Source organism: Rousettus aegyptiacus, unplaced genomic scaffold (assembly GCF_014176215.1).
Source record: "Rousettus aegyptiacus isolate mRouAeg1 unplaced genomic scaffold, mRouAeg1.p scaffold_m13_p_3, whole genome shotgun sequence".
NCBI lineage: Eukaryota > Metazoa > Chordata > Mammalia > Chiroptera > Pteropodidae > Rousettus > Rousettus aegyptiacus.
In genome coordinates, this window is record NW_023416306.1 from 60245134 (window position 1) to 60270585 (window position 25452).

At 37.5% G+C, this 25452-nt stretch overlaps 2 protein-coding genes across 2 annotated transcripts in view; one reads left to right on the plus strand and one right to left on the minus strand.

Annotated features, from left to right (window-relative positions):
• Positions 1-2882, minus strand: part of SAXO1 (stabilizer of axonemal microtubules 1) — an 82367-nt gene extending 79485 nt beyond the window's left edge. The window contains exon 1 of the mRNA XM_016136243.2: positions 2165-2882. Coding sequence (XP_015991729.1) covers positions 2165-2211 — 47 coding nt within the window. The 5' untranslated portion in view covers positions 2212-2882. The remainder of the gene's footprint in view (positions 1-2164) is intronic.
• A 19786-nt stretch (positions 2883-22668) lies between these two features.
• Positions 22669-24306, plus strand: RRAGA (Ras related GTP binding A). Its single transcript, XM_016136266.2, has one exon. It carries the CDS (start codon positions 22935-22937, stop codon positions 23874-23876), a length of 942 nt encoding a protein of 313 aa, XP_015991752.1. The 5' UTR covers positions 22669-22934; the 3' UTR covers positions 23877-24306.
• Positions 24307-25452: the final 1146 nt, after the last annotated feature.

Here is a 25452-nt window from a genome sequence, read left to right on the forward strand (position 1 = left end):
ATGAGAAACTTGCAGCTGAAATGGGATCTTAAAAGGTCCTGCAGCATGAGGGGACATAGGCATTTTAGAGAAAGGCAGCAAGGATAAGAAACAGAAACTGGGAGGGAGTGGTGGTCCGCTCAGGGAATCCCAGGAAGCCCTATCCAATTTGAGCAGTTTTATGTAAGGAAATCATGAAAGAGAAAATCTGAAAAGTAGGTTAGGACTAGTTACCAAACAAAAATAAGAAAGCCAAGGAGGGAACATTGAGGGGGCAGGGGAGGAAGAGACCAATTCATAAAAGATTGCAGAGGAGGAAGGGACCAGACTTTGGAAAAGATTAAATGTTGCGGATAGGGGAAGATAAGAGATGATTCGAATCTTTAAACCCAGGGTAAACAAAAGATTGCTGGCACCACTGAAGGGGCAGAAACGAGAAATGGTGAATAGTGGAAGGGTGTTAAAGTTGAGGTTAATGAGATAGACAGATCAACAAGCACTTTGAGAAGTGACATGCAAGTGAAAAAGTAGAGGCTCATGGATGTGAGTGTCAAACCAGAGACTGTTGACTGAAACCATAGAGCAGAGGGGTAAACACAGGAGGAGGAAGGAAAGAAGAGACCAAGGGCAGAGTCTGCCTTTGATGGCAAAGAGCATCTTTACAGGTATGAAGAGGGAACAGAATCACAGAAAGAACATGCAGGAAGTAATACCCCTAATGCAGGGACGGGAGGGAGACACCTCACTGTATACTTGGCACTTCCTAACTAGAATGTCTATCATGCAAAGATGGAGCCTATATCACGTATTTCGGTCTCAATGCCTATAACAGAGCAAAGTTAACCCAGTGCCAGTCTTACCTGAACACCTCAGTGCCTCAAGAGGAGGCGAAGGGTGATGTAATAAGCCCCAGAGGGCAGCGATCCATAGAGGGTTTGCCTTCAGAATGTGGAAAATCAACCCTAGATGAAAACACTGTTCTGGTCTCATCTATAAAGCTTAAAAGCAAGACCCAAGGCTGTAATACAAGCTAGTTCAGTGGTTCCCAGTCCTAGCCAACCCTGGCCAGAATCACCTAAAGACTGCTAGCCGGCCCCATCCTCAGAATGACTTAACAGTCTGGGCAACTGATAGTGTTTAAAAGTTCGCCAGGTGACTCATCAGTAGCCAGGGTTGAGAACCATCCATGGCTGCCAGAATTGTATAAGGCTGCTAACCCAAATTTTAGGGTGCCCTTTTATTCTCCTCACTGCTGGCGCCATTTTTTATATTCATGTAGCATACTGCAGTTGGCAAGCATTTTTTGCAGATTTCAAGATGCTAACATATATTAAGCACAATTCATTAGCAGGAGTCTGACACACATTATCTCACGTAATGCTTAAAAAATCCTGGAGAAGTTCAGTTGCTTGCCCAAGATCCCACAATCAGTGCCAGCCCAAGAGCGCTGACCTGAGGACCCACCCTCTGATCTGCTACCCCTGTGCTGCCCCCCAGCCCAGCAGCTCCCAAATATCCTGGGAAGCAGGTGGGAGGAGCATCTCAGACAAGCGAGATGCAGGAGGGGAGTCAGCTGCAGAACTGTGATGAAGCCCATGATTTCTCCCTAGGACCACCTGCCTTTACTGAGCTTCCCCGAGGCATGGTCCTTAAGGAGCTGGCCAGGAAAGAGACCAGGACAAGTCCAAAAATAATTTCCTTTCCTTCAACTCTACACCAGCGTGGAAACAAGTTTTACAAACACCTTACATTTCTCTGACAATGTACCAATAAATTCTGAGAGAGAAACTCTGTTAAAGTGAAAGATTCCTGGTTCCCATCCTCCTCCCTTCCACAAGAAGTCCAATAAAAGCAGCAAGGCTTCTCCCGACCTGGTCAGGGGTTTTCTATCTTTGTCTGACACATTCTGGGCTGCAGGGAGGGGACTGTGTCCATTTGCAACCTCCGTGCTGCTCTGAAATGAAGGAACAACAGGCGAGGCCTGACAGCTACCTTCACTGAGACTGATAAACCGCGCGGAGCACTAAAGGCCGGTTGATAACACTGCAGCTTAAAAAAGGTGACAAGTGGACAAATCTACCGTGATTGCTGCCTGATGCAGCACCACAAGATAAGGTCTCAGCCTAGCTTCCGGAGGCTGAAAATCCAGGCTCCTAGGTCTTTGGCCTGGGCACGGCCACCTTACCCGCAGGAGCACAGGTCACAGATGCACTTCCTCTTCACCAGGGCCATCTGGAGGCCTGGGTGTCCACGCAAAGCATTCCCCGCGTCGCCGCCTTGGAGACCCCAACCGCCTCACTGGGGGGGCGCACCAAGTCTCAAGGGACTTGGCAAATGCTCTCAATATGTACTCCAAAGAAAACTTAAGTGGCACTTTTGCAAAGTCTGGTTGTCTGTTCCCTTCCTTGGGCTGGCCTTGCGCAAAACAGCACGGAGCTTAGAGAGCACACCAGCCCGGCGACCTCCCCCTCCACGTCTGCAGGCCCAGCATGCACCTGGAGCCGCTGCCCCGCGCTGAAAGCTGTGCGCCCGCGGGCTCGCCTGGGCCTCTGTGACATCGTTGGGGCCAGGAGGCGCGCCTCTGGGGAGCAGTGAAGTCACAGGGGCCGCTTGTGAGGTCAGGAAGTTCCAGTGCCCCACCTGGCAGGCCCAGGACAAAAGTTCCCCCATTGCACCTTGCAGAAACCTGAAGAAAGGTGAAGGATATGCTGACTTGGAAAGCTTGTGGGTGAATGAGTCAGCAAATGCCATGATCACTTGTGCAAAAAGGCTGAAAACTCCACTGTCGCCACACTGAGTGGCATTTTCTATCTCTAAGATCCATGGCACTTCTTACAGAAAGACATCCTTGACTTCCGGAAGGCTGACCTTAAATACCATCTCCAGAATTGTCTTGAGGAAATCAATGCCTTTGGCGCCACCCATAGCTTTGCACTCTGGAAAGCAAAGCAGTTGCAGGTCACTTATGACTTCACTGCTCAGGTGGGTGCTCATTCGCTTCTCCAGGTGCAGGCAATGATGCCATGGGACAGCGGTGGAGTTTTAGTTGAGCATTGAAATCACCTGGCATGATAATAACACGCTTGCCAGGCCCCTTCTCGAGTTTCTGATTCAGTGTGTCTGGGGCAGGGGGTGGATGTTGCATGTCTAACGAGTTCTCACCTGAGGCTGCGGCACTGGAGACCACACTTTGAGAAGCAGAGCTTTAGAGATTCTTTTGTCCTCTCTAACCAGCTTTCCCCTAGGATAGTATTTCTTCAGATTACCTGACTCTGAGAACCACTACAGAGTCAGCCCAGAAGCTTCTGCATCAAAACCTCTAATTTGAGACTCTAAGTTTAAAAAGAAGCCTGGTGACTCTGAGCATGAAGCAAGCCCAGGAGACACTGATCTGGTATATTGTGTGCAATTAAACATTGTAACTTCTGGTTATAGGAAACAGTAGCTTAAAGTACTAATCACCCATATGTTTATTTTTCTTTCCCACACTTCCTAGCTGTACCCTTAGTTTTAGTGACTGAGTGACTGAGTCAATCAGAGGATTCTTAGACTGTAGGAAACTTAATACTCAGAGTTTTGGTGGGGGACGGGGGAGTCTTCCATGATAGGCTCCAAAACAAAGATCAGCACACTATTACCTGCAGGCCAAATGCAGCTGGCCACCTGTTTTTGTATGGCCAGCAAGCTAAGAAAGTTTTTTACAGTTTTTAATGGTTGAAAAATTTTTAAGATTATATGACACATGAAATATAAAATTCAATTTTCACTGTTTATAAATAAAATTTTGAAATTTGTCAAGAATTTGTGGAAATATCCTGACTTTGTATCTTGGTCCACAAAAGCAAAAATATTTACTATATGACTTTTTAGAGAGAAAGTTTGCCAACTCCAGGTCTAGCAAGTCAAAAAGGCAGATCAGAGGGGAGGGAGTAAAGCTTATTAACTGTTCTTAAGAATAGTGTGGAGTGAAGCTGTTCCTTGCCTTCCTTGTAGGAGTTTAGAGTTCTAAAGGAAAGATGGAAACCTGGGAGACAAGTTGGAGAGGAGGGAGCTATTGGAAGGCAAGGCAAAACCTGCATGCAATCCCTTGTCACTGACAATAGGGAGCATCACATGGCCCTTACAGAGGAAATATAGTGCTGGATACCAGCCTTCTCATGACAGCTACCTAAATATTCTTCATGCATCTTCCAGAAGAAGGACGTCCCCCTCATGCCCCCAGACTTTGATGATAACCACCCTCCAATCAATCAGCCCTTGTGAATAGCAGCCTCACGAGCAACCCATGGCACTCCCAACTTTTCCCATCCCTGCATTGAACAGAGGGTGGAGATCTTGAAAGATAAAGATGGTGTGAACAAAACAGCTAGACAGGACAACCCCCACCCCCGCTACCCCCGCCACACATACCCTTGTTATAGTTAGTGCCCATGTGTTGTTAGTTCCAGCCAACTCTCATATAGACATCTCTCTAACCCTGTTCCAAATTGTCTTTGCCTATGAAGAATTTACTGTCACTTGCTATGCATCAAACACTCTGTATACTTTCCCATAAGCTCTCTCATCTCTCAAAACTAACAAATCTATCAAACCCATGTATAAATCAGAACACTGAAGCTAGGAGGTAATTCGCTCAAGATGACACAGCTAATAAGTACTAGAGCTGGGATTCAGACTTGCCTATGTCTTTCTTTTCAAACCTTCCCACCCGAGAAAATAAAGGGACAACTAAAAAAAAAAAAATGAATGAGTAAGCTGGAGATCTACAGAACACAACAAATGGTATTTTACCTTAAAATTTTACATTTGCTTCTTTATATGGCCATCTTTATTTAATATTTTTCCCAAAAGATCTTTTCAGAAAATTGACACTGTGAAGCTATGCAGTTTTTATCCTGTGGCCTTATTACCCGCCCAACCCCAAACTCATTGCTATATACTATCTGAAAATCTACTCTTTGTAGAACATCATTAAAAATCTATAGTTACTCCTCTGAACACAAAACACTTTAGCAAAACATTGTCTTTTTAGCATTCTTAACTACTTAAATTGCTAAACTTCATTGGCTCCAATAGAAAACTAGCCCATCATAACACAAGTTAGACCTCTACCATTCAACCATTCATCTATTCCACAAACACTTATAGGTCCCCTAAGATGAGCCAGGCACTGTGTTAAATGATGGAGACAAGCGACAGCGCCCTCATAGAACTTAATCTAGAGGAAGAAGCAGATGACCAAAATATTGCCCAAGTGTATCACTATAAACTATTATAAGTATCAAGTAAGAAAAATGAGGACACAGTGAATTCTATCAAACATTTGAGGAATAAATAATACCCACCCTACACACACACTCTTAAAAAACAGAGGAAGGAACATTTCCAAATTCATTCTATGAGACCAGAATGAATTTCAAAACTAGACAAAATTATTATACAAAAACCTACAGACTAATAACTCATGAATATAAATGTAAAAATCCTTTTAAAATATTAGCAAAGTGAAACCAGTAACATATAAAAAGAATTATATGCCATGACCAAGAGGAGTTTATCCCAGGAACACAAGATTGTTTTAACATTGGGAAAATCAATCAATGTAATACACCACATCGATAGAATAAAGGACAAAAACTATTTCATCTTCTCAATAGATTCAGAAAAGGCATTTGACAATATCCAATACTTGCTTTTGATAAAAATTCTCAACAAATCAAGAAAAGAGGGGAATTTCCTCAATCTGATAAAGGGTATTTACAAAAGCTACAACTACCATCATGCTTAGTGATAAGAGTGAATGCTTCCCTCTGATGTGAGGACCTAGACAAGATGTCTATTCTCACCATTTTTATTCAGCACCCTACTGGAGGTTACCAACAATGGAATGAAAAATATTAAAGGCATACAGATTGGAAAGGAAAAAAATAAAACTGCATTTCAGATGACATGATCCTATGTGCCAAAAACACTAAGAACTCTGTTTAAAAAATAAAAACTACTAGAAATGAGAAATGATCAAGGTTATAGGATATAAGATTAATTACAAAAATCAATTGACTTTCTATATATTAGCAACAAACAATCCAAACATTAATAAAACACATTGATTCATAATAGCATCAAAATGAATAAAACACCTAGGAATAAAAATAATCTGTAAGTGCAAGACTTTTACAGTGAAAGGTACAAAGCAGTGCTGAGAGAAAGTAAGATCTAAATGAATAAAGAAATATACCAGGTGCATAGATCAGACTATGCAATGTTGTTAAGAAGGCATTTCTCCTCCAAATCAATTTAAAGATTCAAAGTAATCCCTATCAAAATCCCAGCAAACTATTTTTAATAGAAATTGGTATGTCGAGTCTAAAAATTCATATGGAAAGAATAGCCAGATAATTAAGAAAAAGAACAAAGAGGAAATTTCAAAACTTATCAAAGTTACAGCTAAAGTAATCAAGATAGTATGATACTAGCTAAGGATAGACATATAGGCCAAAGAACAGAATGGAGAGTCCATAATTAAACTCTTACATTTATGGTCAGTTATTTTCCAAAAAAGATGACAAGACAATTAGGAAAGGATGGCCTTTTCAGCAAATGATGCTGAGATGATTGGACATTTATATGCAGAAAGAAAACTTATACCCTCACATCACCTCATATGAAAATTAACTCGAAAATGCATCATAGACTTAAGTGTAAAATCTAAAACTATAAAACATTTAGAAGAAAGCAAATAACTAAATCTTAGTGACCATCAGTTGGACAGATATAAACCAAAATCATCCATGAAAATAACATCAGATTTCATAAAAACTAGTTTACTCTTCAAAAGACACTGTTAAGAGAATGAAAAGATAAGTACAGACTGGGAGAAATACTTGTAAATTATTTATCTGATAAAGAACTTGTGTCCAGAATAAACAAAGAACTGTTACAATTCATAATAACACAATACGATTTAAAAAAAAAAAAAGTGCGATTTCGCCAAAGAAAACACACAAATGCCTAAAAAGCAAATGAAAAGATGTTTGCGAAGAAAGGAGTTAACAAAGCAAACCTGAAACTGCTATCCTAGGAAAGTCTTGCTTGCAAGGAGTGCCCCTGGCTAAGAACTTGGATTTCTGGAGCATTCCCACCACTCCCTGATAATAACAGCTCACTGTGCCTAAACTGTTCAAGCAATGTGGTTTGTGCTGAGCACCTACTTTCCTTCTGGAAACCTGAATTTTGGTTCATGTTAGGTAAATGGTGCTTATGTGCCTAATAAAAACCTTGACCCATGAGTCCCCAGTGAGCTTTCCTTGTAGACAACAGTTTACACATATAGTCACAACTCATTGCTGAACGGATTGAGCACATCCTTTGTGACTCCACTGGGAAACGACTTTTGGAAGTCTGTGCCTGGTTTCCTCCAGGCTTCATCTCATTTGCCTTTTCCCTTTGCTGCTTTTGCTTGAGTCCCTTCACTGTAATAAATCATAGCCATTAGTATGAGTACATGCTGAGTCTTCTGAGTCCTCCTAACAAATTGTTGAACCTGGGTATGATCTTCAGGACCCCCCAACACAATACATGACATCAATAATCATTAGGGATATGCAAATAATAATCATAATGAGATTCTACTTCATATCTATTAGAATGGCTATAATCCAGCATTGTGGCCAAGGTTATGAAAAAAATGGAATGCTCAGTACATTGGAGTGTAAAATGGTACGGCCACTTTAGAAAACAGTTTGGCAGTTTCTTAAAAAGTTAAACATATACTTACCAGATGACCCAGCAATTCCATTCACAGATATTTACTCAAGAGATATGAAAACATATGTCTACACAAAAATTTTAATATGAACATTCTTAGAAGCATTAGTCGAAATAGCATAAAAATCTGGAAACTTTCCAATTGCCAGCAACTGGTGAATGAACAAACAAAATGTAGTGTATATTCATATAATGGAATACTTTTCGGCAAAAAATATAAAAATAAATGAAGCACTAATACATGCTACAATATGGACAAAACTCAAAAACCTTATACTAAGAGAAAAAAGCATAATACAAAATATATGTTGTCTAAGTACAATTACATGAAATTTCTAAAGAAGACAAATCTATAGAGACAGAAAGCAGAACAGTGGCTGCCTGCGTCTCAGGATAGGAGCAGAGATTGATGGCAAACAAAGGCAAGAGAAAATTTGGGGGATAGCAGAAATATTCCAAAACTGAGCTGTGGTGATGAAACTACACTTATAAACAACAGATGATTTTATAGTATGTAAAGGATTTTTTAAGTAAAAAAAAAAAAAACTATTGAAAAAATTCCCTCTATCATTATCAAAATATGCTTCAGTTTTAAATAATTTAAGTCAAGATTTCTCTCATTTCCAAATAAGGTGGTAGATTAAACACATGGATTTATCTTTTTGTCTCCAAAAAATCCACTAAACTGAGAGTAATGGGATGAGAGTATAAGAATAAAGACAGGATATGAGATAACAACATCAAATTTGAGGAAGCAGAAAAGCACAAAGAAGAATGGTAACCGACTTATCTTACACAAGAAAGCTGAATCCTTAGCCAGAGGAAGGGAAAGCCAGAAAGAAGCATTATTTTTTACCATAGAACCTCCAAAGAATTAGCAGCATCAGTGGGAATAAAGATTGCACTAAAAACAGGATTGTTTGAAAATCTGTTTAAGAAGTGATTAGACCCACAGATTCCTTCCCCAATTCCATATAGCTAGGCAACTGCTCCTCTCCACCAAAGACTAGTAGTTTTTACTCCCTGAAAAGAGTAAAACAGATGGTCTCTGAACTGAAGGCACACCAAGGACACTGAGGACTGGATTACCATACAGAAAACAGGAGGATTAAGTGAAGCTACCTATAAACTGGATATCAAGAACCTAACTTAATTCCCCCAGAATTAACGGAAAACTGTTTATCAGGCTTATATTCACCCCAGCCCTGGAGAAGAATCTTGGGAGAATAAAACCAACCAAATAGAAAAAAATGTAAAGATGCAGGCAACAGAAGTTTCCTCAAAAAAAAAAAAAAAAAAAAAAAAAAGGAAAGAAAGAAAGAAAGAAAGAAAAGAAAAGAAAAGAAAAGAAAAGAAAAGGAAAAGAAAAGAAAAGAAAAGAAAAGAAAAGAAAAGAAAAGAAAAGAAAATGGTCCAGCCAGATCACCCTTCAATAAACCTCAGCATCTGCCAGTGCTACTCACAGGCTTTAAATAGGAGCAGTCAGCCAAAGATCACTAGACAATTGACAAAAGTTTCTAGAGAGGAAAAAAGAAAAATCAATACAAAAGAACAAAAGGGATTTGGAACACACCAAGTCTAAAAAGAGATGAAACTTTTTTTGATATACTAATACCCTCAGAGAGATAAAAGATGTTTAATTAAGAAAATAACTTTAGAGAGGATCTTTGGAAATACGGTGGAGTGAGAGACATCCCCAGATCTCTCCCCTTGAAACAATAAGCTCAACATCTAAAATTCAACAAAAAACACCCAAACCACACACCAGCGCGCCTGAGAGTGGGATCTGCGCATAATAGCTAACACAGGTCATAACCCCGCGTTGGGTGGTGGACTGGAAGAAACAAAGAAGCTGTCTCTCACAACTGCTGGAAATCCCTGTTGGAGGAGGGGAAGGGATGAAGGTGTGGCAACTTCCCTGAACAGCCCTGGCTGGGAGAGTTTGTGAGTTCCACACAGCTAGCGACAGGGTCCAATCATCAGGGCAGAAAACAGAAGCTGGATGGGACCGCAGAGGAAAAACAGCTGATTTTTGCCGGCTGTGTTACTGAGGCTGAGCCGCAGTCCCCAACCTCCAACCCAGAGGGCCCCTTCTCCCATACCCTCCAAGACCAAACACTGCAGAGCCCCAGGGGAATTTGAGCAAACGCTGCCAAGACTGTCGCTGACACTGACAAGGAATGAAACTGAGGGTAGTGAGACTGATTAAATATCTACAAAAAAATTTAAAAAGCATCATTAAGACTTTATATACAGCAGGGATCCAAGATGCTTAGATGCCACCTACTGGAAACCATAAGAAAAGCGCCTTCTTTGCAACAGGCTAAAGAGAGACCTTTATACAATAAATCTTTTTGGAAAAAAAAAAGCAGAATACACTTCCATTAATGCTCAAGTGGAGAAACAGTCCATTAAACACCATGAACAACCAAAGTGACAAGGCATCTCAGAAAGAAAGAGAAAAATCTCTGGAAAATAAGCTTACGGACATAGAAATATGCGACTTATATTACTAAGAATTCAGGATGGTACTTCTGAAAAAACTCAATGAGATCCAAAACAACTCAAATCAACAATTTCAAGAATTGAAAAACTAACTAGATGAGCAGAGTAAGGAGACTGAAACCCTCAAGAAGAATCAAATAGAAGTTCTGGAGATGAAGAACATACTGCAAGAGTTGAAAAATGAAATAGCAAGCTTGGGAAATAGAATCAACCAAATGGAGGAAAGGATCGGTGATATCAAAGACAGAAATCTAGAAATAAATCAGAAGAAGAGAGAAACCGAAGAATGAAAAATAATGAAAGAGAAATTCAAGAACTAGCTGATACCATCAGGAGAGGAAACATTAGAATAATGGGCATTCTCAAAGGTGAGAAAAAGGAACAAGAATTAGAAAGCAGTTCTAGACAAATAGTGGATGAGAATTTCCAAAATCTAAGGAATGAGCTAGAGCTTGGAATTCAAGAAGTCAACAGAACACCCAACTATCTCAACCCAAAAAGGCCTTCACCAAGACACATTGTATTAAAATTATTAAAAATCAACAACAAAGACAGAATTCTCAAGGCAGTCAGGGAGAAAAAAACAGTAACTTATAAAGATAAACCCTTTAGATTATCCTCAGACTTCTCAGTGCAAACCTTACAAGCCAGAAAGGAATGGAATCAAATATTTAAATGATTAAATATTAAATAATGTATCAAGCTAAGCACTCCTTTAGATATGAAGGAGAAATTAAGACTTTTCCAGACACGAAAATTGAGGAAATTCTCCACTATGAGGCCTGCGCTACAGGAAATACTGAAAGGAGTCAGCTCACTTAAAACAAAACAACAACAACAAAAAAACATAATTAGGAGTAAAGTGACTATCGGGCATTATAAGCTTAAATAATAAGAAGAGAATTGTTATCACAAGATAGCAATGAGCGTTCAGCATACATAGGAACAAATTGAGATAACAATGAAAGAAAAGCAGAAGATTCAAAGATCCAAATTCTCAAAGTGGAATGGAGATAAGACAGAAGAAAATGGATGACTGTATATAACTGTCCTTTATATATTTATAATGGTAACCTGCCAAAGATTCAGAACCGTTGTATATAACATAGAACAAGAAGGACCAGAGGCAAAACCCACAAAAGCCAACAAAAATAAAGAAAAAAGAAGCATAAGGACAAAGAAGCAATAGAAACACCGACCTACCAGAAAGCAAAAAATATAATGGCTATAAGAAGACCTCATATTTCAATAATCACCCTAAATGTAAATGGATTGAACTCACCAATAAAAAGGTAGATTTGCAGAATGAATGAAAAAACAAAACCCAACCATATGCTGCCTTCAGGAGACACATCTCAGCTCCAAAGACAAATATAGACTCCAAGTGAAAGGGTGGAAAATGATATTTCAAGCAAATGGCATTCAGAGAAAAGCAGGAGTAGTGGTACTATTATCAAACGAAATAGACTTCAAAATAAAAAAGGTAAAGAAAGACACTGAGGGACACTTCATAATGATAAAGGGAATCATGCACCAAGAAGACATAACACTTATTAATATCTATGCTCCCAATCAGGGAGCCCCAAAATATGTAAAGCAATTACTAACAGAACTAAAAGGAGAAACGGATCAAACTCTATAGTAGTAGCGGATCTAAATATCCCAATGTTCCTGGATATGGACAGATCATCCAAACAGAAAATCAATGAGGAAATAACATCATTAAATGACACATTAGATCAACTGGACATAATTGACATTTACAGACCCTTCCATCCCAAAACAGCTGCTTATACAGTCTTCTTTAGTGCACATGGAACATTCTCAAGAATCAGCCACATACTGGGACAAGAGATAGCCTCAACAAATATGAGTGTTGAAATCATACCAGCCATATTCTCTGATCATAATGCTTTGAAACTAGAGATCAACTGCAGAGAGAAATCAGAAAGAACCACAAATACATGGAGATTAAACAACATGCTACTGAAGAATAACTGGGTTAGAGAGAAAATAAAAAAGAGATTAAGAGATACATAGAAACAAATGATAATGCTAGTACAACATATCAAAACTTTTGAGACATGGCTAAAGTAGTTATAAGAGGAAAGCTCGTATCATTACAGGCCTATCTCCAAAAACAGGAATGAGCTCCAATAAAAAAACCTAACACTTCATCTTTAAAAACTAGAAAAGGAAGAACAAATGAAGCCTAAAATCAGCAGAAGGAAATAAATCATCAAAGTCAGAGCAAAAATAAATGAAATTGAAAACAAACAAAAAAAGAGATAGAAAAAAATAAATGCAACAAAGAGCTGGTTCTTTAAGAAGGTTAATAAAATTGACAACCCCCTAGCTAGACTCAGTAAAGAAAAAAAGGAAAAAGGCCACCAACAAACAAAATCAGGATGAAAGAGGGGAAATTACAACTGACATCGCAGAAATACAAAGGATCATACAAGAATACTATGAAAAAGTATATAACACCAAATTTAATAACCTAGAAGAAATGGACCAGTATTTAGAAAAATTCAACCTTCTTAGACTGAATCAAGAAGAACTAGAAAATCTAAACAGACCAATCAGCAGTATGGAAATTGAAACAATCATCAAAAACCTACTAAAAAATCCAGGACCAGATGGCTTCATCAGTGAATTCTACCAAACATTCAAAAAAGATTTAACACTTATTCTCCTCAAGCTCTTCCAAAAAATTGAAAAGTAGGCAATACTTTCCAACACATTTTATGAGGCCAATATTACCCCGATACTAAAACCTGGTAAAGATAACACAAAAAAAGAAAATTACAGATCAATAACTTTCATGAACACAGATGCAAAAATCCTAAATAAGATACTAGCAAACCGAATACAGTAACTTATTAAAAAGGTTATATACCACAATCAAATGGGCTTCACCCCAGAGGCAGAGAGATAGTTCGACATATGCAAATCAATTAATGTGATATACTACATAAACAAATTAAAAAATAAGAATCATATGATCATATCAATAGATGCAGAAAGAGCCTTTGACAAGATATAGCATCCATTTATGATCAAAACACTTAACAAAATCGGTAAAGAAGGAAAGTACCTCAACATAATAAAGGCCATATATGACAAACCCTCAGCCAACATTATACTTAATGGTGAAAAACTAAAAACCTCCTCTCTAAGATCAGGAACGAGGCAAGGCTGTCCACTCTTATTCAATATAACATTGGAAGTCCTAGCGAGTACAATCAGACAAAAGAAAGATATAAAAGGCATCCAAATAGGAAATAAAGTCAAACTGTCATTATAGATGACATGATTCTCTCTATAGAAAACCCTAAAGACTCCACAAGAACACAACTAGAAACAATAAACAAATACAGTAAAGTCTCTGGATACAAAATCAACGTGCAAAAATCCATAGCTTTCCTATACTCTAATAATGAAGTGTAAGAAAAAGAAGTGGAAAAAATAATTCCTTTTGCAATTGCAACAAAAAGAATAAAATACCTAGGAATAAATTTTACGAAACAAGTGAAGGACCTATATAATGAAAACTATAAGACCCTAGTAAAATAAATCGAAGAAGATACAAAGAAATGGAAAGATATTCCATGTTCTTGGATTGGAAGAATCAACATAGTTAAAATGTCCTTATTACCTAAAGTATTATACAGTTTTAATAAAATCACCATCAAAATCTATCGGCATTTTTTAAAGAAATAGAACAAAAAATCATCAGATTTGTATGGAAGACCCCAAATTGCCAAAGCCATCCTGAGAAAAAAGAACGAGGCTGGAGGCATCATTCTGCCCGACTTCAAATTATACTACAAAGCGACAGTAATCAAAATGGCATGGTATTGGCAGCAAAACAGACACATGAACCAGTGAAACAGACTCAAGAGTCCAGAATTAAACCCTTATATATCTGGGCAAATGATTTTTAACAAAAAAAGCAAATAAAATACAATGGAGAAAGGAAAGCCTCTTCAATAAATGTTGTTGGGAAAACTGGAAAGCCACCTGCAAAAGAATGAAACTAAACTGTTTCTATCACCACACATCAAAATTAGCTCAAAATGGATGAAGGACCTAAATATAAACCTGAAACAATAAAATGCATAGAAGAAAACATAGAAACTAAACTCGAGGAACTTAGACTTAAGGAAGATTTTATGAATTTGACCTCAAAAGCAAGGGAAGTAAAAGCTAAAATAAATGAATGGGACTACATCAAACTAAAAAGCTTCTGCTCAGCAAAAGAAATTGTCAACCATCAGAATGGGAAAATATATTTGCAAGCAACACGTCCAATAAGGGCCTAATATCCAAAATATACAAAGAACTCATATGACTCAATAATAACAACAACAACAACAACAACAAACCCCCAAATGATCCAATCAAAAAATGAGCAGAGGACCTGAACAGACACTTCTCCCTAGAGGACATACAAATGGCCAACAAATATATAAAAAGATGCTCAACATCACTAGCTATTAGGAAAATGCAAATCAAACCACTATGAGATACCATCTCACACCTGTTAGAATAGCTATAATCAACAGGACAAGTAATAACAAATGTTGGAGAGGACGCGGAGAAAAAGGAGCCCTTATACACTGCTGGTAGGACAGCAAATTGGTACAGCCACTATGGAAAACGGTATGGAGGTTCCTCAAAAAACCGAGAATTGATCTACCTTTGATCCGGCAATCCCTCTACTGGGTATTTACCCCAAAGACTTAAAAACCCATATCTGAAAAGATACTTGCACACTGATGTTCATAGCAGCCTTATTCACAATAGCCAGGACATGGAAGCAACCAAAATGTCCTATGAAGCTGTGGTACATATATACAAAGGAATATTACTCAGCCGTAAGAAGAGATGAAATACTGCCATTTGCAACAACATGGATGGACCTCGAGATAATCATGCTAAGTGAAATAAGCCAGACAGAAAAAGTTGAAAATCACATGATGTCCCCTATCTCTGTGATATAAACCTAAAAGCAACAAATGAGCAGAAGAAACAGAGACTCATGGACATGGAATATAGACTAGTGATTACCAGCGGAGTATACACTAGTGGTTACTAGTGGGGTAGAGGAGGAGGGGGGCGGTAGATGGAATAAAGGGGGTCATATATAGGGTTTATGGGGAGGATGAAGTGGGTAAAGGGGATCAACTACATGGTAGCTGAAGGAAACTAGACTTTGGATGGTAAACACACAATAGAATATACAGTTGTCAAATGATAATGTACACCTGAAAATTATATAATTGTATTAACCAATAAACATAATTAAAATTTTTTAAAAATAACTTTAGAGGGGATCATTTTATGAACATTACAGATGTCTAACCAATGTACTGTATATTTGAAACTAATTTAAATAAATTTATTTTAAAAAAATAACTTTAAATTTAAAAACATAAATATCAGAACAAGTAATAGCCTGGGAATTAAAAATATGATACCAAAATTTAAAATCTCAAAGAAGAGTTGGAAAATTAAGATGATAAAAATCTCTTGAAAAGTAGAACAAAAAGACAAACAGAAAATAAGGAAGGGAATATAAGAGCATTAGAGAATAGTCAGTGAGATCCAATATCCAGATCATTAGAGTATCGATAAGAGAGAACAGAATATAGAAGAAATATGTTATCAAAAAATTCAAGAATATTTTCCAGAATTAAAGGACATTGGAGAGCCCATTACAACAAAAATTGGGGTTCAATAATGCCAGTTATCATTAAGTTTTGAGAACATGAGAGATAATGGGAAAATCTAAGTTTTTAGAGAGGAAAAAAATAGGCCAAATACAAAGCAGCAGGCATCAGACTTATTAAAAGCTAAAAGACAATGGAGCACACCTCCAAGACTGTGTGAGAACATTATTTTGAACCAATCAAGTATGAGTAAAAATACATTTTCAGACATGCAATGTTTTAAACTTTTACTGCCGTCATACTCATTAATAGGAAGCTACTGGAGAATTGTGTTCCACCAAACGAGTGAATAAGCCAAAAATGAGGAACATGTGGGATCAAGGAAAAAGGGTACTTAAGAGAAAGATCAAAGGCATCTGTAGAGTGATAGTGAAATGAGGTCAGTGTACCTGTGGAGTAGATACTGGAGACTCCAGAACAGGTGTCACCAAGAGATGAAATCAAGTTTGAACATAACAAGATTTGCCAGACACTATTTTGTATTATGCCATTTTATTGCACATTTTTCTTTCCATAAACTAGAGCAAGGACCATTTGTTAACTTCTTGTCTTGCACACATGTTAACTCAATGTCCTACACATAGTAGGTATTCGAATATTTTTTAAATGAATGGAAGAATGGAATACCTTAATTTGTACAGTACAGTACTATAAAAATGTGTTTCTGGCAGATATGGAGTATCCTAACTTAGGGAACTTCAGTATCCTGATGATAGTGATTCATTCCGAATGACTGATACTGAACGACACTGATTCCTTCATCTACTTGAAGACCAAAGACAGAACCATACTATATTTTTAGGGGGACAATGTGACCTATAGCTAGGAAAGTAGACCCAGAAGTTATACTATATGAGTTCATATTCTATTTTGACTACTATAACTAAACTATGTTAATGATACATACTATTAATAGATTTAAATTATGACATAATAGCATATAATGTGAGGGGAGAAGAGGTGAAAGCAGAGAGTTCTTATATGCAAGTGAACTTATCTGCTTAAAATAAACTGTTATAACTATAACATATTTTACGTAAGCCCCTTGGTAACCACAAAGAAAATGCCTATAGAAGTTTCACAAAAGATAAAGAGAAAAGAATCAAAACCCATCAATTAAAAAAAAAAAAACAAAGGAATGCAGCAAGAAAGAGGGACAGAAGAACCAAAAGACAAACAGAAGTCAACAAAATAGCAATAATAAATCCTTCCCTATGAATTACTTTAAATATAAATTGACTAAACTTCCCAATTAAAAAAAAATAGAATAGCTGAGAGAATAAAAAACCAGGATCCAACTGTATGCTGTCTACAAGAAACTCACTTTAAATTCAAGAACATACATAGGCTGAAAGTGAACAGATGAATAAAGATAATCCATGTAAATGGTAACCAAAAGCATAATAGCTATATTTATTTCAGACAAAGTAGACTTAAAGTCAAAAACTGTCTCTATAGACAAAGAAGGTCATTACATAATGATACAAGTATCAACACAACAGGAAGATACAACAATTACAAATATATAGCCAACATCAGAGCACCTAAATATATAAAATAAATATTGACAAATCTGAAAGAAGAAATTGCCATTAATACAATAACAGGAGACTTCAATATCCACTTGCAATAATGGACAGAATATCCAAACAGAAAATCTATGAATGGTGGACTTGAACAATACTACAGGCCAAACAGACATATAATATCATGTACCTAAAAGACATACATACAGAATTTATAACCCAAAAGCAGAAAAATATACACTCCTAACACAGAACATTCTCCAAGTTAGATCATATGTTAGTTCACAAAATAAATCTAAACAAACTTAAGAAGATAAAAATCATACCAAGTATCTTTTCCAGTTACAATGGAATGATGCTAGAAACCAGTAACAGAAAGAAAACAGAAAAATTCACAAGTATCTAGAAACTAAGTAGCACATTCTTGAATAATCACTAGGTCAAAGAGGAAATCAAAGGTAATTCAAAAATATCTTGAGACGAAAACACAACTTACTGAAACTTACAAGATATAGCAAAAGCAGTACTAAGAGAAAAGTTAATAATGGTAAACGCCTCTCAAATAAATAACCTAACTTTACATCTCAAGGAACTAGAAAAAGGAATAAATTTAGACCAATGTTAGCAGAAGGAAGAAAATAATAAAGATCAAAGCAGAAATAAATCTGATAGAGAAGAGAAAAAAAATCAAAACTAAGAGTTGTTTTTTTGAAAAAATAAAATCAACAAACCCTTAGCTAAACTAAGAGAAAAAAGGAGACAAATGAAATCAGAAATGAAAGAAGAGCCATTACAATGGATGTCTCAAAAATAAAAAGGATCATGAGGGACAATTATTAACAATTCTATGCAAATAACTTGAATAACCTAGAAGAAATTGGTAAATTCCTAAAAACATACAACCTACCAAGACTGAATTGAGAATAGAAAGCCTGAACATACCAATAACAAAATAACAAAGAGGTCGAAGTAGTAATCAAAAACCTCCCAGCAACAACGACAACAACAATAATAAAAATCCAGGACCAGATGAATAATAATACTTCTCTAAAATCTTCCCAAATAAATAGAAGTAAAGGGAATACTTTCAAACTGATTTTATGAGGCCAGTATCAACTTGCTACCAAAGTCAGATAAAGATACCACAAAAAAGAAAAAAAAAAGAAAGGAAAGGAAAGAAAGAAAGAAAACTACAGGCCAATATCTCCGATGAACATAGATGCAAAAGTCTTCAAGAAAATACTGCAAACAAAATTCAACAACACATCAAAAAGATTATACACCATGACCAACAGAGATTTATCCCTGGGATGTGAGGTTGATTTAACATATGAAAATCAATCGATATGATATACCCCACTAACAGAATGAAAGATAAAAACCACAGAATCATCTCAACATCCGTTCATGATAAAACTCTCAGCAAAATATGTATAAAAGGAAATTTCCTCAACGCAATAAAGGCCAATTTAAAAAGCTACAGCTAACATTAACAGGCAAAACTGAACTTTTTCTCTAAGATCCAGTAGAAGGCAAAGATGCCCACTCTTGCCACTTCTATTCAACATAATACTAGAAATACTAGCACAAGCAAACAGGCAAAAAGAATAAAAGGCATCCAAATCAGAAAGGAAAAACTAAAATTATCATTCTTTGCAGATTACATAATCCTATATATGTAGAAAACCCTATAGAACACCCCCCTCCAAGAAAACTGTTAGAACTAATAAACAAATTCAGTAATGTTTCAGGATACAAAATCAACATACAAATACCAATTGTGCTTCTTTACACTAACAAAAATCTATCTGAAAAGGAAATTAAGAACACCATCCCATTTACAATGGCATCAAAAATAATAGTGTTTAGGAATAAATTTAAACAGGAGGTGAAAGATCTCTACACTAAAAGCTAAAAATCGATGGTGAAAGAAATTGAAGAACACACAAATGGAGTTACATCTCGTGTTCCTGGATCAGAAGAATTAATATTATTTAAATGTCCATATTACTCAAAACCATCTATTGATTCAATGCAATCATAAAGCCAATGGTGTTTTCCACAAAAATAGAAAAAAATACTTCTAAAATTCATATGGGACTAAAAACGGCCATAAATAGCCAAAGCAATCTTAAGAACAGAGTTGAAGGTATCACATTTCCTGATTTCAAAATATATTGCAATGCTATAGTAATCAAAGCAGTACGGTACTGGTATTAAAACAGACAAATGGAACAGAAAAAAGAGTCCAGAAATAAATCCAGGTGTATATGATCAACTAATTTTTGACAGGAGCCAAGAATACACAATAGAGAAAGGATAGTCTCGTCAATAAATGATGTCGGAAAAACTAGACGGCCACGTGTAAAAAAATGAAATTGAACCTCTACGTTATACTATACACATAATTAACTCAAATAAATTAAAGACTCGAACATACAACCTGAAACCATAAAACTTGTGAAGAACGAATTGGGAAAAAGCTCCTTGATATTGTCTTGGAAACATTTTTTTTTTTATTATGACACCAAAGGTACAACAACAAAATCAAAAATAAACAACCTAAAAAGCTTCTCATGGCAAAGGAAACCATTAACAAAATTAAAAGTCAATGCATGGAATAGGAGAAAATATTTGCAAATAATTTATCTGATATAGGGTTAAGAGCCCAAATATATACAGAACTCATACAACTCAACAGAAAAAAAAATAAGATTGAAAAATGGATAGAGGAACTGAATAGATATTTTTTTTTCTGATGAAGACTTACAAATAGCCAAGAGGTACATGAAAAGATGCTCAAAATCACCAATTGTCACGGAAAGGCAAACCAAAACTACAATGAGATATCACCTGTTAGAATGCCTATTATCAAAAAGACAAGTGTTGGTGAGGATGTGAAGAAATGGCAATCCTTGTACACTGGTGGTAGGAATTTAAACTGGTGCAGCCACTGTGGAAAACAATATGGCATTTCCTTAAAAATTTGAAAATAGAACTACCATATGACCTAGCAACCTCACTTCTGGGAATATACCAAAAGGAAACAAAATCATTACCTTAAAAAGATATCTGCACCCCATGTTCATTGCAGGATTATTTACAATAGCCAAGACATGGAAACAACCCAATGTTCAACAATGGATGGATAAAGAAAATGTGATAGATTATTTCTCAGCCATAAAAAAAGGAAATCCTGCCATTTACAACAACATGGATGAAACCTGAAGGCATTGTGCTAAGTGAAATAAGACTGGTAAAGACAAATATTGTATGATCTTATATGTGGAATCTCAAAAAAAAATAAAAGAAATTTCATAGGCATATGAAACTGATGATTGCTGCAAGCAGAGGTTGGGGCGTGGGAAAAATGTGTGAAGACGGTCAAAAGGTATATACTTCCACTTATAAGTTCTAAAGATGTAATGTACAGCATGGTGACTGTAGTTAACAATACTGTATTATATATTTGAAATTTGCTAATTGATCTTAAAAACGCACATCATAAGAAAAAATTGTGACTATGTGAGGCAATGGATGTTAACTAAACTGATTGCGGTAATTATTTGGCAATATATATACATGTATCAAATTATGTTGTACATCTAAAACTAATACAATGTTATATGTCAATTATATCTCAATAAAACTGGGGATGAATCATCACTATAATCCAATATAAAAATGGGAAACATTTAAATAAATTAAATGCTAAAAATCAAAAATGTTCAACTTATCTATGGGACAGCAAAAAATCTGCTTTTGATGTATTTTAGCTAAAATGTATGTCAACATCTACTTGTAGAACATGGTGTTGGAAAATATTCATGGTGGCTTATAAAACTGAAGGTGCGTTTGGTTTTTAACAGAAAATCATAAAATATTTTACATTAAAAGAAATGGTTTAAAAAACAAATAGAATATTATTCAGCCTTTAAAATGGAGATCCTGCCATTTGCGATAATATGGATGAAACAAGAGTACACTATGTTCAGTGAAATAAGCCAGGCACAGTAAGAAAAAAGTTTGTATATCTTGCTTAAGTGTAGAATCTAAAAAAATCGAATACACAGCAGCAGAGAGTAAGTAGAATAGTGATTAACCAGAGGCAGGGAGGTGGGAGATGAAGGGGTGATACTGGTTAAAGGGTACAAAGTTTCAGTTACATTGGATGGATAGGTCTAGAGATGTAAACAACGGCATGATGACTATAGTTAACATTGTTTAGAATACTGGAAATTTTTCAAGAGAAAATTTCAGATGCTCTCACCACACAGGAAAAAAAAAGTACTATATGATACATTAATTAGCTTGACTGTAATAATTATTCCACTACGTACTGTCAAATCATTGTGTTGTACACTTTAAAGATATACTGTTTATATTTTTTAAATAAAAGTGCATTTCATCACTTAATAGATGTGTAACTTAGGAGAGTTACTTCACTCCTGTAAGCTTCAATTTATTCACTTGAAACCCCAGGTATTTTTTCAAAGGGTCATTGTGAGGATTGAGCTAATGCACGGGTTCCACATTATAGTTCCCTCACCTTTGGGATGCTTATTATAAACTCTAAAGTCTGAGATTACCCGGAAAGCAGGTGTGAGAAAGGAACCTGCTTCCAAGTGGAAAAAGCACTAACTGGAAGTCAGGACACGGTCCAGAAGGGATTCACTACCATCTAGCTGTACAGCACTGGGCCATCACTTAACTTCTCAAAAGTCTCATTTTTCTCATCCATACAGTTTTCATCTGTCCTGCCGTGGGACTCAGTAAACCAGGAGAACTGGGCTGAGAAATTATGCCTTCCTCCCCTTCACCCGTCTGCCGCCCTGGCCTAAAACCACCCAGGCACACCGTGCTCTCAATGGCAGTTGTGGTGTTGAGGCAAGGGGGTTGGCCGCGAGATGGCAGCATTCTCCTGATCACACATGTAAACCCTGCAACCGTAAACCCAGTTGAAAGAGAACAGGACACCATAATGCTGGGTTCCCCTTCTATTTTCTCGGTGCGCCGAGGGGGCGCAGCGGGGGGGGGCGGGGAAGAGAGGGGGAGTGAGGCCTGCTCAGTTTCGTTAAAAGAGCAGTTTATCGAACCTCGTTAGGCGGTGACGGCCCAGAGCAGAAGTTATCGCGAGATCGCCACCGGAAGTGGGTGGCAGCGAGGACGCAGCGACTCACCTCTCCGGAAGGCGAACGGTCCTTTCGAGCTGTTGCAGCCGTTTGCCCTAGCGCGCTCGCCTCTGAGAAAAAGCTCGCCCGGCCGCGGCCTTTCCTGCCCCGAACTCACGCTTTCGGCTTCCCGGACTTGCACAACTGCGCGGCCCAGCCTGCGGAGGCCCCGCAACGCCCGACCCCTCCCGCCCTCCGCGCTGCAGTTAGGCCGCGCTTTGAGGCCCAGTCCGCGGCGGCTCCGGCAGGTGATGCCAAATACAGCCATGAAGAAAAAGGTGCTGTTGATGGGGAAGAGCGGATCGGGAAAGACCAGCATGAGGTCGATTATCTTTGCAAATTATATTGCTCGTGACACCCGACGCCTGGGTGCCACCATTGATGTGGAGCACTCCCACGTCCGATTTCTGGGCAACCTGGTGCTGAACCTGTGGGACTGTGGCGGTCAGGACACCTTCATGGAAAATTACTTCACCAGCCAGCGAGACAACATCTTCCGTAATGTCGAAGTGCTGATTTATGTGTTTGACGTGGAGAGCCGCGAACTGGAAAAGGACATGCATTATTACCAGTCGTGTCTGGAGGCCATCCTCCAGAACTCTCCTGATGCCAAAATCTTCTGCCTGGTGCACAAAATGGATCTGGTTCAGGAGGATCAGCGTGACCTGATTTTTAAAGAGAGAGAGGAAGACCTGAGGCGTTTGTCTCGCCCCCTGGAGTGCGCTTGTTTTCGAACATCCATCTGGGATGAAACGCTCTATAAAGCCTGGTCTAGTATTGTCTATCAGCTGATTCCCAACGTCCAGCAACTGGAGATGAACCTAAGGAATTTTGCCCAAATTATTGAGGCCGACGAAGTTCTGCTGTTCGAGAGAGCTACGTTCTTGGTCATTTCCCATTACCAATGCAAAGAGCAGCGTGACGTCCACCGATTTGAGAAGATCAGCAACATCATTAAGCAGTTCAAGCTGAGCTGCAGTAAATTGGCCGCTTCTTTCCAGAGCATGGAAGTCAGGAATTCTAACTTCGCTGCTTTCATCGACATCTTCACATCAAACACGTACGTGATGGTTGTTATGTCTGATCCATCTATCCCTTCTGCAGCTACTCTGATCAACATTCGCAATGCCCGGAAACACTTTGAGAAGCTGGAGAGAGTGGATGGTCCCAAGCACAGCCTCCTTATGCGTTGAATATCGCCAAAAGCTTTCTGAAAATGCTTGCCTTTTTTTCCCGCATTTTTTTTTCTTTTTTAGTATTCATAATGTTCTGTGCTTAAAAGTGGGCTTTGAAATGTGTGCTGCTTATTACTACTCCATCTTTCTTCCCTATTCCCCAGTCTTTAAACCTTGGATGCTATTTACTCAGCTATCCAGTAGAACTTCAAGATGGCCTTTCTGAAAAGTTGGTATGGTGTAACACTAAAATAGGTGGTGTGTGTGTGTGTTCTGATTACCTGGTTATAGTAGATAGACAAATCTAAGCCTTTACAATATCTTCCTGTATTCCTTACAAGATTGCAAAGATGGAATGTTACTATTTTATCAGCAAGGTATTAAAATGCATTTATAAATTCTTCTTGGCTTCAATCATGAATAAACATTTGCTGTTAGCAATTTAAAATATGGTCTTATTTGAAATAATTTAAAGGTAGTTAATATGTTAATCTAAAGATTCTACCAAGTATTGCTTAACTGGTAAATTTTATTTTTATGGTCTTGGCCTGTCAACGGTATTTCATAGCACCTGTAGCAGAGTGATTAAGTGTGTTGGCTCTAGAGCTAGACCACCTGACCTGAGTTAAGTATTCTAGTCTCTTCCCTTATTAGTGCTGTGAAGTGGGTGAGGTACTTTATTTTTCGTTTCCTCATTTGTAAAATGTGGATAATAGCACTACAAAATATGATTGTTAGGATTAAATTAAAACAAGGAAGGCATTTAGAATGGTGCCTGGCACATAGTACTGTGTCAGCTATCACTACCACCTACTGAATCATTCTTGCCTCCAACCCCAAAATTACTGGACGTGGAACTTAAGTATTTGAGTTCTTACTAAATGCCAGGTGCTCTTAAATACTTAACGTGTACTTTCTTATTTAATCCTCAACCTATAAAGTAATTTTTTATCTCTAAACATGAGAAAACTGATATGACCTAATTAAGGTCATATAGCTGAACCTAGACGATTACAGATCCTCCCCCTCTATTAACCCCATTATTGCCTCTACTGACAAAAGTTAATCATAAAAGTCCTAGCATTTTTTAGATGTACATTATTTATATAATTCCCTTAGCTTTGCAGGTAGAGGAAACTGAAGTCAAGGGTGAAATGACTTCTCTCAGTAGTGTTTTAACTCACTTTGGACAAAATCAGTTTTTTCATCTGTTTATTTGTAAATCGGATAATAACGAATCAGATTATGTTACCTACTTTGGGGGGAGGGTTCTGAGATTCTTAATTTGGATTGACAGTGTATATTGAAATCAGAAAACAAACCTAAAATGTCCCTTTCCAGCTGACTTAAAGATTGTTTCAACTGCAATCTATGTATTTTACAACCAAGAAACCTGATCAATTCATTTTACAAATGAGACATTAGCTCTGTATACAGACATTAAATACAACTGATAGACTCTAGAATTTCCAAGGCTTTATAAAAGTATTTTAACATTTTTAAACAATAGCAACAGCTGTGGATGACAGGGTCCCTACCCACAGAGCAACCTGATTATTAAACTCATCTAATTAGGGCCTTTTGCATTAAGTAT

Coding starts and splice junctions, on each gene's coding strand:
- RRAGA (XM_016136266.2), top strand. CDS start 22,935: ATGCCAAATACAGCCATGAAGAAAAAGGTGCTGTTGATGGGGAAGAGC.